Raw genomic sequence first — 14,654 nt, forward strand, 5'->3', positions numbered from 1 at the left:
GCTCACTGCAACCTCCACCTCCCAGGTTCAAGCTATTCTCTTGCCTCAGCCTCCCGAGTAGCTGGGATTACAGACATGCGCCGCCACGCCCGGCTAATTTTTTTGTGTATTTTTAGTAGAGACGTGGTTTCTCCATGTTGGTCAGGCTGGTCTCTAACTCCCGACCTCAGGTGATCTTCCCGTCTCGACCTCCCAAAGTGCTGAGACTACAGGCGTGAGCCACCGCGCCCTGCAATTTTTGTATTTTTAGTAGAGACAGGGGTTCACCATGTTGGCCAGGCTGGTCTCGAACTTCTGGCCTCAAGTGACCCTCCCGCTTCGGCCTAACAAAGTGCTGGGATTACAGGCATGAACAATTGCGCCCAGCCCATTTATATCTACTTTTAATGACACACAGATTCAAAGGTGGTTTGAATGCAGGTTCCAGGGCTAACCTGTAGCCCTCCCATTACAGGCTGCTGGGAGAATTCTAGGTGGTACCACCCATCAAGTGATTAGGAAACACTCAAGAAACAAGGTGGGGAAGGAACCGAATCCTCTCTGTCCCTCCCCATCCTTCCCAGCCCTGCCCTCGTCTGCTCCGGGTGAGGCCCAATGCACAAACTCCAGAGACTGAAAACTTCTGGACCCAAAGGAAAATAAAACCAAAGGCAGAGATATATTTTGGCAAGAAAAGGGGGTGCCCCCGTTCACATTCAATCCTTTCTGGACGGAGCCTTCCCTGTTGGAGGTTCAAAAGGAAGCAACTGTACCCCAGCAAGTAGGTCAAATTCAGGGTCAAAGAGCAATGCAAGGCCGGGCGCAGTGGCTTACGCCTGTAATCCCAGCTGCTCGGGAGGCTGAGGCACGAGAATCGCTTGAACCCGGGAGGCAGAGGTTGCAGTGAGCCGAGATCGTGCCACTGCACTCCAGGCTGGGCCACAGAGTGAGACTCCGTCTAAAAAAAAAAAAAAAAAAAAAAAAAAGGCCAGGTGTGGTGGTTCATGCCTGTGATCCCAGCACTTTGGGAGGCTGAGGCTGGTGAATCACCTGAGGTCAGGAGTTCAAGACCAGCCTGGCCAACACGGTGAAACCCCGTCTCTACTAAAAATACAAAAATTAGCCGGGCGTGGTGGCGCGCGCCTATAGTCCCAGCTACTCAGGAGGCTGAGGCAGGAGAATCGCTTGAACCCGGGAGGTGGAGGTTGCAGTGAGCTGAGATTGCGCCACTGTACTCCAGCCTGGGGGACAGAGCAAGACTCCGTCTAAAAAAAAAAATAGCAATGCAAGACCCTCTTCCAATGTCTGCATGCCCTTCCTGGGGTTGGGAGGGACGCAGAGAAGGGGAGGGAGCTCTGGATGGGAAAAAGGGGCCGAGGAAGGGAGAGTGCTTGGTAAAAGGATCAGGGAGGAGTTGGGGGTCCCCGGGTTGGATTGGGGTCAACCCAAAACCCTGCTGCTGATGCCCACTGTCCATCCAGCACCCCCAGCCCCCGAATCCTCAGAACAGGCAGATGGGCTGTCCGAGGGGCCAAGGGCTCCGCGGAGAGGCGCGGGAGGGGCGCTCTGTCCACTTCCTACTGCAGCCCGGAGCGCTGCGTGAGCTGGGGCTGGAGGAACAGCGACCTGGGCCGGGTGCTGAGGCGAGGCTGGAGACGCCGGAGCACGGCACGGCGGAACAGGATGTACACCCAGGGGTCCAGGATCTGGTTCCAGGTGGCCATGCGCAAGTAGATGAGCAGCTCCTTCTCCGTGGCGCGGGACAGCTGCCCGGCGGGGCTCATGGCGGGCGGGTTTCGCAGCACTGTCTGGGCGGTGAAGATCTGCAGAGGGGAGAGCTGTCAGCCTGGTCCCCCGCCTCCAGCCCCGCCCGCCCCGGTCCCTGCCCGGGGTCCCCTGAGATCCAGGGTCCACTCCGTTTTTTAATTTTATTTTTGAGACAGGGTCTCACTCTGTCGTCCAGGCTGGAGTGCAGTGGTGCGATCTCAGCTCATCGCAACCTCTGCCTCCCAGGTTCAAGCAATTCTCCTCCCTCAGCCTTCCGAGTAGCTGGGATTACAGGTGCCTGCCACCACACCTGGCTAATTTTTGTATTTTTTGTAGAGACGGGGGTTTCACCATGTTGGCCAGGCTGGTCTCGAACTCCTGACCTCAGGTGATCCACCAGCCTCAGCCTCCCAGAGTGCTGGAATTACAGGAGTGAGCCACTGCGCCTGGCCAGTGTCCACTCTGTTACTGCATTGCTGGGTGACCTCAGGAGAGTTGACTAACCGCTCTGAGCTCCTTTTGATGGGTCCATAAATTAGCGCACTCTTAGCCAGGCAGTGGCTCACGCCTGTGATCTCAGCACTTTGGGAGGTAAATAGGAGAGAATCACTTGAGACCAGGAGTTCAAGACCAGCCTGTGGAACATAGTGAGACCTCATGTCTATAAAAAGTTAAAATAAATAGAAAAGTTACCCAGGCATGGTTGCACTCCAGCCTGGGAGACAGAGCAAGATCCTGTCTCAAAATAAATAAATAAATACCTTTTTTTTTTTTGAGACGGAGTCTCCGCCTCCCGGGTTTACTCCACTCTCCTGCCTCAGCCTCCCGAGTGGCTGGGACTACAGGCGCCCGCCACCACATCCAGCTACTTTTTTGTATTTTTAGTAGAGACAGAGTTTCACTGTGTCAGCCAGGATGGTCTCGATCTCCTGACCTCGTGATCTGCCCTCCTCGGCCTCCCAAAGTGCTGGGATTACAAGTGTGAGCCACCGCACCTGGCCATAAATAAAATATTTAAATAATAAAAATTATATTTATCTATAGGTCAGGATTGATGGGAATTTTTTTTTTTTTTTTTTTGAGACGGAGTTTCACTCTTGTTGCCCAGGCTGGAGTGCAATGGCAGGATCTCGGCTTACCACAACCTCCGCCTCCTGGGTTCAAGCGATTCTCCTGCCTCAGCCTCCCGAGTAGCTGGGATTACAGGCATGCACCACCACATCTGGCTGATTTTTTTCTATTTTTAGTAGAGACGGGGTTTCTCCATGTTGGTCAGGCTAGCCTTGAACTCCCGACCTGAGGTGATCCACCCGCCTCAGCCTCCCAAAGTGCTGGGATTACAGCCATGAGCCACCTTGCCCAGCCTCTTCTTTTCTCTTCCTTTCTTTCTCTGTTTCATTTCTTTTCATTGTTTGTTTGTTTGTTTTTTTTTTTTTTTGAGAGATGGAGTCTCACTGCAAGCTCTGCCTCCCGGATTCACGCCATTCTCCCGCCTCAGCCTCCTGAGTAGCTGGGACTACAGGCACCCGCCACCACGCCCTGCTAATTTTTTTGTATTTTTAGTAGAGACGGGGTTTCACCATGTTGGCCAGGATGGTCTCACTCTCTTGACCTCATGATCTGCCCGCCTCCGCCTCACAAAGTGCTGGGATTACAGGCATGAGCCACTACGCCCAGCCTGTTTTGTTTTTTACTAAGAATTTCTTTCCATGTTTCAATGGTTAGAGGAAAACAAAATAGAGGCAAAGATTGAGTGACATAAAAATGACATGAAATTCAAATTTCATCATCTATCCATCAGTAGTTTTATTGGCCACAGCCACGCCTACTCATTTATGTGTTTTCTACGGCTGCTTTCTATTTTTTTTCTTTTTTTTTAATTTTGAGGCAGGGTCTCACTCTGTCATCTAGGCTGGAGTGCAGTGGTGCAATCATAGCTCACTGCAGCCTCAACTTCCCAGGCTCCAGCAATCCTCCTGCCTTGACCTCTCAAAGTGCTGGGATTGCAGGCACATGCCACCATGTCTGGCTAATTTTTTGTTTGTTTGTTTGTTTTTTTTTGAGACGGAGTCTCGCTCTGTCACCCAGGCTGGAGTACAGTGGTGCGATCTCGGCTCACTGCAAGCTCCCCCTCCCGGGTTCATGCCATTCTCCTGCCTCAGCCTCCAGAGTAGCTGGGACTACAGGTGCCCGCCACAACACCTGGCTAATTTTTTTGCATTTTTAGTAGAGACAGGGTTTCACTGTGTTAGCCAGGATGGTCTCGATCTCCTGACCTAATGATCCGCCCACCTCGGCCTCCCAAAGTGTTGGGATTACAGGCGTGAGCCACCGCGCCCTGCCTTAATTTTTGTATTTTTAGTAGAGCCAGGGTTTCACCATGTTGGCCAGGCTGGTCTCGGACTCCTGGCCTCAAGCGATCCTCCCGCCTCGGCCTCCCAGAGTTCTGGGATTACCGGCATGAGCCACGGCGCCCGGTCCCACCATCAGGATCTAAATCCACCCTGGGTGACCAGAGGCCCAGTCAGGAGGGTAGCAGGACCCCGCAGAGCCCCTACTCACCAGCAGGGGCAGCCAACACACGCTGGCCACCACCATGATCCCCAGGAGCTGAGCCATCATCTCCACCTCGGAGTCCCGGGGACGCTGCTGGGCCGCCTCCTGCCCGTGGTAGACGTGGCACAGGGTGGCCATGCTGACCGTGTTCAGCAGGAAGGACAGCCCGACCGAGAGGCCGCCCAGCATGGAGAAGAGCAACCCGAAGGCCACGTCCCCGGACTCGGCGCCCAGCGTCAGGAAGCACCAGGACCCCGGGTATTGCACGGTGTAGCGACCCACGCCCAGCAGCGGCAGCAGGCCCAGCGCCAGCGCGGCCGCCCACACCAGCCCCACGGTGGCCCAGGCGCGGCGCTGCGAGGCGACCGCCGGGCGCGAGAAGGGCCGGGTGATGCCCAGGTAGCGCTCTGAGGCCATGGCGGCTCCCAGCAGCAGCGGGGACAGGCCGAAGAAGATCATGATGACGCCCATGAAGCGACAGAGACGGCAGCCAGGGTCCACGGCGTGCCACTCGAAGAGCGCGGCGTGCTGGGACACCACGATGATACCGGTCACCAGCAGCCCCAGGAAGTCGGTGAGGACGAGGCCGCAGAGGAAGGTGAGGAAGGAGGAGCGCGTGTGTGAACCCCCCTGCCGCGCGCCCTCCAGCACGCTCAGGGCCAGCAGGTTGGAGGCCAGGCCCACCACGCAGAAGGAGGCGGCGAACCAGGGCGAGGCGATCAGCCGTCTCTCCTCCAGGGTAATGTTTGTGGGCCGGAAACAGGGCCCCAGGGAACTGCCGTTGGGCCACATGGCTCCAGAGCCCTGAGGGATCAGTCACCACCCCATCAGGCGGATGCTGCAGACACGATAGGCTGGCACTGGTTCAGGCACACCTGGGAGGCGAGAGAAGATTTGCTTGTGATTAACTCTGCATTTCAGTGTAAGTAGCTCTGGTGAACTCCTACACAACCTTCAATGCCCCAGCTCAAATATCCTCTCCTGTTTTTTTTTTTTTTCTTTTTTGAGACAAAGTCTTGCTCTGTCACCCAGGCTGGAGTGCAGTGGTGCAATCAAGGCCCACTGCAGCCTCGACCTTCTGGACCCAAGTGATCCTCCCATCTCAGCCTCCCAAATAGCTGGGACTACAGGCACATACCCTGTGGTATGTAGTCCTCCCGCCTCGGCCTCCCAAAGTGCTGGGATTACAGGCGTGAGCCACCATGCCTGGCCTTTTTCTCCATTTTCATGGTGTCGGTTTCATAATAAGAAATAAACCCTGAAATCCAGTTCTATTTTGGGAACAAAAAACACAACTTCTTCGGAATGGCAGGTTCCCCAGGGACGGTTGGTAGAGAGCAGCAGGCGGGGACCTGTTACTCTGTGTGGGGCTAACGCTCAGCCACAACGCACAACAAAATCAGAGCCAAGCTAGGCGCAGTGGCTCACGCCTCTTATCCCAGCACTTTGGGAGGCCAAAGTGGGCGGATCACTTGAGGTCAGGAGTTCAAGACCATCCTGGCCAACATAGCAAGATCCTATCTCTTAAAAAAAATATATCTGGGTGTAGTGGTATGCTCCTGTAATCCCTGCTACTTGGGAGGCTGAGGTTGGAGGATTGCTTGAGCCCCAGATGTTGAGGCTGCAGTGAGCTACAATTGTGCCACTGCACTCCGGCTGGGCAACAGTGAGACCCTGTCTCAAAAAAAAAAACCAACCAACCAACAAACAAAAACGCTAAAAACCCCAAAAAACAAAAAAATGGGGCCAGGTGTGATGAGTGAAGTAAAAATAAAATGAGATGGTTCAAAAACCAGCTTCTGGCTGGGTGCAGTGGGTCACGCCTGTAATCCCAGCACTTTGGGAGGTTGAGGTGGGTGGATCATCTGAGGTCAGGAGTTCGAAACCAGCCTAGCCAACATGGTGAAACCCCATCTTTACTAAAAATACAAAAAGTAGCCAGGCATGGTGGCGGGCGCCTGTAATCCCAGCTACTCAAGAGACTGAGGCAGAAGAAATGCTTGAACCCAGGAGGCAGAGGTTGCAGTGAGCCGAGGTGGCACTACTGCACTCCAGCCTGGACAACAGAGTGAGACTCCATCTCAAGAAAACAAAACAAAACGGCCAGGTGCGGTGGCTCACGCCTGTAATCCCAGCACTTTGGGAGGCCGAGGCGGGCGGATCACGAGGTCAGGAGATCGAGACCATCCTGGCTAACACAGTGAAACCCCGTCTCTACTAAAAATACAAAAAATTAGCCGGGCGTGGTGGCGGGAGCCTGTAGTCCCAGCTACTCAGGAGGCTGAGGCAGGAGAATGGCATGAACCTGGGATGAGGAGCTTGCAGTGAGCTGAGATCGCGCCACTGCACTGCAGCCTGGGTGACAGAGCGAGACTCCGTCTAAAAAACAAAACAAAACAAAACAAAACCAGCTCCCCATACCCCATGGGTCATGTCAAAGTCCAGAGGGTTGTGGCTGGTTGTAAAGTCACCCAGGAGGCTAGGATGGAACCCGGGTCTCCTGCCTCTCGCCCTGGCACACCCCCAAGTCACCTGGAGGGACTGGGTGGGCAAAGGTGGGCGAATGGGACTGTGTGCGAGATGGAGGTGCCAGGCAGTTAAGGCTCAAAAGGTCCTATTAGGGTCAGGCGTGGTGGCTCACGCCTGTAATCCCAGCACTTTGGGAAGCCAAGGAGGGCGGATCACCTGAAGTCAGGAGTTGGAGACCAGCCGGACCAACATGGTGAAACCGCATCTCAACTAATAAAAATACAAAAATTAGCCGGGTGTGGTGGTGCATACCTGTAATCCCAGCTACTTGGGAGGCTGAGGCAGGAGAATCACTTGAACCCGACAGGGGAAGTGATGTTTGTGGGCCAGAAACAGGGCCCCAGAGCCAAGATCGTGCCACTGAACCAACCTGAGCAACAAGAGCAAAACTCCATCTCAAAAAAAAAAAAAAAGAGGGAGGCCCAGATGGGCGGATCACGAGGTCAGGAGATCGAGACCATCCTGGCTAACACGGTGAAACCCCGTCTCTACTAAAAATACAAAAAATTAGCCGGGCGTGGTGGCGGGCGCCTGTAGTCCCAGCTACTCGGGAGGCTGAGGCAGGAGAATGGTGTGAACCCGGGAGGCGGAGCTTGCAGTGAGCCGAGATCGCGCCACCGCATTCCAGCCTGGGCGACAGAGCGAGACTCTGCCTCAGAAAAAAAAAAAAAAAAAAAGTCGGGGGTGCTGATGGGGGGAGTGAAGGGTTCCACGCGCAGCACTCAGCACAGCACAGCGGGCGCTCAATGCATGCTGGCCCTGAGGCAGGGCCTGGGCTGTGGGGTCGCAGCAGCTAACGCGTTCCAGGGCGGTCAAATGGGTGGCTGTGGCCCTCACTCCCCAACTCATTTGTGACGCTTTGGCCTGGCTTCTGGCCTTGGCTACGCTGTCAGCCTCATAAATTATCCAGCTCCCGACAGCGGCACTGAGCTCCCTTCCTGGGAGGACAGCTAAGGCCACTGCCACCGTGGTGGGAGGCGGGGCTTCCAGAGGAGAAACTGAGGCCTGGAGAGCAGATGCGGTGGGGGGTTCCTCGCGGCCTCTGGCGATCATTGCCCTCCACTCCGGGCTGCTTTGGTGCCTGGGGTTTGGATTCCTGCACTGGGATTTCCCCTGGGACAAGGCGTTCCTCCCTCGAGAGCTGGTATGTGCTGTTTCTGGACATTCCTTGGGACTCAGCTGTCCCTGCAGCCACTGCCCCGACTTCTGCCTGGAGCAACTTCCAGTCCCTCCTGGGTCTCAGGGTCTCCTCGACCACACTCCACTCCACTCACCGGGGGTCACACACCCGGAACTCCCTCACACCTCCCGTGGCTGGGAGCAAATGCATGGCCCAGAGCCCTTGGCCCAGGGGAGCCTGGAAACTGGCACTGAGTCCTTCTGGCCACAGCTGGCTGTTTCCAGTCCCCCCACCTCCACTCCCCACCCTGGCTTCAGGCGATGGCAGCCATCTCAAGTTCTCCAGGCAAGGATGCCAATGGGGGGACAGGGCAGGGCCTCCCTTCCCTCCTGCATTGGCCAGGAGGGGTAGCAGGGGCCCCCACGTGGTGGGGGAGTAGAGCAGCACTGCGGCTCTTGGGAAAATTACTGTCCCTCCCTGTGTCTGGGGAGAGGTGTGGACCCAAGATCCCTTTTTGATGTTGAATAATTCCAGAATTTTGCAGTCTGAGAGCAGACGTTTGCCCTCAGCGGGTTCAGGGTTGTGGAATTCTAACACGCTTCCAGTCCTGGGATGCAGAAGGCCTCACAATTCTAGAATCCCAAGAGGCTGAGGTCCTGCAACTCTGATGGGGATCTGCCTGGGTCCCGGGTTCCAGAAATCTCTGTCTTAATTCCTGGCTTCTTTCTGGAAGGCGGACAGTGAGTTCTCCCTCATCCGATGCCACCCCTGACAGGGTACCCGGCTTGCGGGTCGTGTGACTCGGAGGGCTCTGTCCGGCGCTGTTTCCAGAGGCCCGGGCGCTGGGCTGGGCGTGGGCACCAGGCCTGGCTGCCCCAAGCCTGGTTGCCAGTGGAATGTGATCCTTGGTTCCCAAACAGCAGGCCTCTCCTCCGCCCCATGTTCCATCCTCGTGCCCCCTCCCCCACTCCCTGGAGCGCGTCACCTCATCATCCATCCATTTCTCAACAAGTCCCCTCTCCTCAGCACCCCACCCTGCCCGCCCCGCCTGCCTGTCACGGCCTGAGCCCACCCCGCCTCCCCCAGACAGGCTTGGAGGCTCTAGTCCCTGATCTGCCGCGGCCAGGCTGGGGCTCCACCTTGCCGAGCCTCAGTTTCCACGCTCTGTGCAATGGGGGTGAGCTTCTGATCTCCATGCCTGCAGGTGCTCAGCTCAGGCCTCCCTGGCTGTCACCTCTGCAGGGTGCCTGGCTGTACTCACAGCTCAACTCCCTACAAGGTGCCCGGGCAGCCAGCAGGGAGCCCTGAGGCTCCGTGTCACCCCGGTCGGCCTTGGACCTTGGACCCACAGGGTGCTTTTGGGACTGAAACTTCAGGGACCGGCCAGACCCTCCCATGCCTGCTGTAGATCTGAACGCTCATGGGCGTGGACCCCCACATGGTTGCGGAGGCAGACACACTCCACACCCTGATGGGCCCAACTCCCCTCACCGCAAAGCTCCATTTCCAAGAACATTTCCTGTTTGTGACACCAACAGGGTCCCCAGCCCACACAGTGCAGGGCGGGGACTCCCCCAGCCAGCCAGACTCCGGCCAGCCTTGTTGGGGCCCTGAGTCACGTGGCCCCCTGTGAGCCTCGCTTTCCCCATCTCTCTAGTGGGGGCTCCCCAGGGAGCACGCACGGAGCTCCATCACACAGGGGCCAGCAGGGACCAGGGGGCGGGACCCGGGCGGTGCAGCTGGTGGTTAATGGTGGACCACAAGTTACAGTGATTCCACCAACATGCACCTCAGGCCACCACCATGTGTGCACACTCGAGACACACAGACACAGCCAGACACACACAGGCAGAAACACAGCAGACACACAGGCAGAAACACAGCAGACACACAGGCAGAAATGTGACAGAAACACAGCAGGCAGACGCACAGATGTGCACAGACACACACACAGAAACATGGCAGACACACAGACACACACACAGATAGAAACATGACAGACACACAGGCAGAAATGTGACAGAAACACAGCAGACAGATGCACAGACATGCACAGACACACATACAGAAACATGGCAGATACACAGACACACACAGATAGACACACACAGAAACACCACAGACACACACAGACAGAAACATGACAGACACACAGGCAGAAATGTGACAGACAGAAACACAGTAGACAGACGCACAGGCATGCACAGACACACATACAGAAACATGGCAAATACACAGACACACACAGACACACACAGACGGAAACATGACAGACACAGACACACACAAGCAGAAACACGACACACACAGATAGACACACACAAGCAGAAACACAACAGACAGACACACACAGATAGACACACACAGACAGAAACACAACAGACACACAGACACACACAGACACATACAGGCAGAAACACGACAGACACAGACACACACAGATACACACATAGGCACACAGGCAGAAATGTGACAGACACAGACAGAAAAACACAGACACACAGGCAGAAACACAACAGGTACATAGATACAGACAGACAGACACAGAAAGACACACAGAAGAACACACAGTATTTAACAGTCACAGACTCTCGGCAGAAACAAACACACGGTCACACACCCAAAACCACCACACACGCACAGACACACACACACAACCAGGGCCATGCATGGTTCACTCCCAGAGACAAGATCATACACACAGCCGCACAACCACACTCGATCCCTGCCACACCCAGGGCCTGGGCCCCCTCCCCGGCTGCAGCCCCCTGAGTCTGGGACCCCCATTCACAGCCATGTGGCCCCACAGAGACCAGAGAGCCCCCCGGACAGAATCAGCCTGGGCCGCACCCAGACCCAGCCGCCTGGGCGCCCGGGGCAGGCCTTGGGGCACCATGCCACCCGCCGGGCCACACAGGGGACACCTGGCACCTGGCCGCTGTCACCGCGGGCTTTGGGACACACCCACAGCAGGGCAGGGCCAGCGCCGGATGCGCCCAGCAGCCCGGGCTCACACCAGAGCAGTGCATCCCGCCCTAAGCCAGCGGGGCGACCTCACCTTCAGAGACCTCATCTGCGGGGCTCCCACCTGGCTGGATCCTGCCCCCGGGGGTCCGGGCGCCGTCTGGAGCTGAGCAGGCAGATGTGCGGGCGCCGAGGGTGGGGCGAGGGCTGGGGGCGGGCAGAGGGAGGGGAAGGACGGCCTCGAGTGGGACCTCCCAGGGAAACTGAGTCAGTCTGGCTGTGACCAGCGGCGGGCCCAGCAGAGGACCCACACAGATGGAGGGCGTGGCGGCACAGGACGCCCTGGGGTCGCGGCCTGGAGGGGTCCGCGGGGGCTAAGCCGAGCTGGGACGGGTGGGGGCCGCTGGCAGCCGGCGGCTCGCTCTCTCCGTCCGGTCTCTGTCTCTCGCTGTCTCTCATCAGCCCCGCCCACCCTGCGCTGGCCACGCCCCTCGGGCCCCCGCCTGGCTGACTTGGAGTCAGTGGGTGCCCCCAGCACGCCGGGACACCCTACAGCCTTCTGGGGAAGGCGGCGCCCTTGGGACCCCCAGGCCACCGGTGGCAGGGATGCAATGGCCCGCGTAGGGGTGGCAGGGGCGCTTCCTCGGGAGCCTCAGCCCCTCCAGCCGCCCAGCGCCCTGCCAGGCCTCTTCCCGGCGCTCCCGCCGCCAGGCCCGCATTATTCACCATCTAGGCAGCACCCAAGGCCTGGAGGGGGCGGGGCAGGTCCCGGCGGATCGGCTCCCGGGGGTCGCCCAGACTCCAGGGCTCCAAATTCACTGGGTGCGCTGGAACGCGGCACACAGTAGAATTATGCCCTGGTTAATACATGCAGGACATATTTGAGGCCCCTTCCAGGGGTGGGGTGGGAGGACAGAGGGATGGGGGGTGCACCAGACACAGCCAGACTGAGAAAGGTGGTCCCAGAGCAGGTGAGCCGGGAGCGCTGGGGTGATGGCATCGCATGGGAGGGTCTCTTGAGGAGGCTCGGAGGTGGCTTTGGAGCCAGAGGAGGAACAGTCTGGAGCCGGGAGGCTGCAGTGGGGGATGGGCACTCTTTCCTGGCCACCCCCCAGCTCGGGCTGGGGAAGGAGGGATGGAGCCCAACAGGAATGGCTGAGAAGGTGCTGGACGCAGGGCCTGGGACCATCTCTTTGCGGAGGGGGGACCTTGGGCCTCCTTGGCCTTGTTTGCACACCCGAGCCAGACAGAACCTTGAGTTAGGGACCTGGAGTGGGACCGGACAAGCTGACCTTGCCCTGACTGCACCCCACCCCGTCCCCTGGGCCCGGGAGGGCTGCTAGTCCAGGCTGTGAGTGACGGGTATTCCCAGCCTGGCCCGGCCCTCTCGTCAGCCCAGTCCGGAAGCCCCTTCCCCGGCTACCCCGCCCACTATCCTTCCTCCTCCTGGCCTTCGGCCACACCCAACCTCCCTCCCAAAGCTCTATCCCATTGAGTCACCAGCCATTTAACACAACTTCTCTCTTTCCTGGCAAGGAGGCTATCCAACTCCTATGGATGTGGCAAAACCCTGGCTCCAAGGCTGCTTTTCCGTGAAGCCGACCTAATCTCCAAGTCTTACTCTCCCCAACCCCTCTCTGTGTTCAGCTTATACAGTGGGACAATTATGGGCTCCAAGTGAGACCTGAAACCAGGCCTGCCCTTCAGGATGCCCTAGGCTGGAGAATGAACTGGACACAGACTGTTCCAGCCCCCTGGGGTCAGGGCTGGGCCAAAGGAAGTGACAGGGCCTAGGGAAGCCCAGAGGTGAGCTAGGAAGACATCTTGTGAGGAGAGGGCATGGGAAGTGGGGTTTTGTAGGATGAATAGGAGCTCCCCAGGTCTGGGCTACGTGGCAGTGACAGGAATTGCATGTATAAAGCTTTGGAGGCAAGAGAGAGCATGAGGCCCTTGCTACACTAACTGCAAGGAGGGCAGATGTTGGGGGAGGAGGATGTGGGGCTGGGGCTCCAGATGAGGGGGCAGTGAGAGACGGAGGAAGGCTGTCCTGTCCCCACTTCCTCTGTCCTCGGCCCTGAGATAACAAGGACAATGACTCTTCTGGGAAACAGCCTGGGCAGAGTTGAGAGAAGGACACTTGCATTTAGCTTAAGCCTCACCACATCTCTGCAAGGCAGGGGGTAAAGATACTCTAAATTTTAGAGATGGGGAAACTGAGGCACAAAGGGGGAACAATGCCACGCCCATGTGTGGGATTGGAACATGAGCACTGGGCTTCCCTGTCACCTGGGGCTGGTTGCTGGTCTCCCGGTCTTGGCCCGCCCCCCGCCCCCCGCCAGCACTTCCGGTTCAATGGGAGCACAGGAGGCTCTGGTGGGAGGAGTTGTGAGGGGCTGGGGGGCAGATGGTGGGAACAGAGGCCAGGCTCAGGATGTACCCCCGTGGCTGCGGTTTCCGGCGGGGCCGGGCAGGGAGCGTCTATTCTTAGCTCTGGACACAGCCAAAGTCAGGAAGCTGGGTGGGGGCGGGGGCAGCTTCCAGGACACCAGGTGGACCTCGGGCCATGGTGGAGAGTCATGGGGTAGATGGGGGGGTGGTGCGCAGAGCCTACCCCTGGCCCCCACCTCCAGTCTGCCTGCAGGGTCTCCTTGACACCCAGCTCGGAGGCCCTCCCCAGCTCACGTGCCCTCCATAGCTCCCTGGTGCCCTGCTCCCCTAGGATCTGGCTGCTTAGCTTGGCCTGAGCCCTGTGTGCCCCCTGCCCTGGGCACACCTGCTGCCCTGTCCTCTGCAAGGCAGCCGTCACCCTTCTTGGCCAGCAGCCCGTCTTCCCAGGCTCAGTGCCCGTGACCCTTCAGGGGTCCCAGGGCCCCAGCTCTGCTCCCTCCAGACTGGGGCCCCTGGCAAACCATGTGTCTTGCCAGTTGGAGGACGGCCATCTCCCTTGGGGTGCAAAAGGCACGTGAGGAGGAGGAAGCACGATTCCGGGGCTGGGAGAATCTCTGCAGGGGCAGGTGGGGAAACTGAGGCAGGGATGGGGTGGTGGTCTGGGATTGGGATTCTCCAAGGTAGAGAAACCCAGCTTCTAATACTGGCCCTGCCACTTTCTGGGCTCAACAACGTGGGCTTTTGTGAGCCTCAGTTTCCCGAGCAGCCAAATGGAAGTAAATACTGTCACATAGAGCTGGCGGGAGGTCTGGGTTAGGCCCAGTACAGGCTGGGCTGCGCCAGCCATGCACACACAACCTGGGCTGTGACTACAGAACCCGGCCTGTCCCGAACACCACTCTGGGCTCAAAAGTGCCTTCTGGTGTTGAGGATGTAGAAAGCTGTGATCACGCCCACTGCACTCCAGCCTGTCTCAAAAAAATAAAAAGTGCCCCCCGAGTCCAGCCTGGACTCAGCCCTGCCCCAGCAGCCTGTCCTGATCGGCGGTGGAGCTGGCCAGGAACCCAGGCAAGAGGCTGCCCAGAGGATTCTAAGATGGCTCTGGCCATCTGCCATCAACTTGTGATGTCTGCTGAAGGCTGGGCTGGGGATGGCGGTGTTGTGTGTGCTGCAATGCGATTTGGGATTCTGGAGCAGGCTGGTCAGGGTGGGCCAGGGTCTGCGGTGTGGAGAGCGGACGCTGATCAGATGCACTTCCCTGGCCAGTTCCCAAGCCCTGTGCCACAGACTTCCGGGATCCTGTTAAGAGGTGGGGGCTGGGAGGTGACCAGTGCCCCAGGGGAGTGCAGGA

General features: G+C 58.0%; 1 protein-coding gene across 2 annotated transcripts; it reads right to left on the reverse strand.

Annotated features, from left to right (window-relative positions):
* Positions 1 to 365: 365 nt before the first annotated feature.
* TBXA2R (thromboxane A2 receptor) lies at positions 366 to 11,630 on the reverse strand. 2 transcript variants are annotated; one of them, XM_004059736.5, is made up of 3 exons: positions 11,010 to 11,630; positions 4,309 to 5,177; positions 366 to 1,802 (listed from the first exon to the last, which is right to left on the reverse strand). In XM_004059736.5, exons 2-3 carry the CDS (start codon positions 5,092 to 5,094, stop codon positions 1,557 to 1,559), a joined length of 1,032 nt encoding a protein of 343 aa, XP_004059784.2. In that variant the 5' UTR covers positions 5,095 to 5,177; positions 11,010 to 11,630; the 3' UTR covers positions 366 to 1,556. The 2 variants fall into 2 exon arrangements, with proteins under 2 accessions (XP_004059784.2, XP_063558035.1); XM_063701965.1 differs by having other exon boundaries at positions 1,423 to 1,802; positions 11,040 to 11,350.
* Between the last annotated feature and the right edge of the window lie 3,024 nt (positions 11,631 to 14,654).

The sequence above is a fragment of the Gorilla gorilla genome, chromosome 20 (assembly GCF_029281585.2).
Source record: "Gorilla gorilla gorilla isolate KB3781 chromosome 20, NHGRI_mGorGor1-v2.1_pri, whole genome shotgun sequence".
Lineage (NCBI taxonomy): Eukaryota > Metazoa > Chordata > Mammalia > Primates > Hominidae > Gorilla > Gorilla gorilla.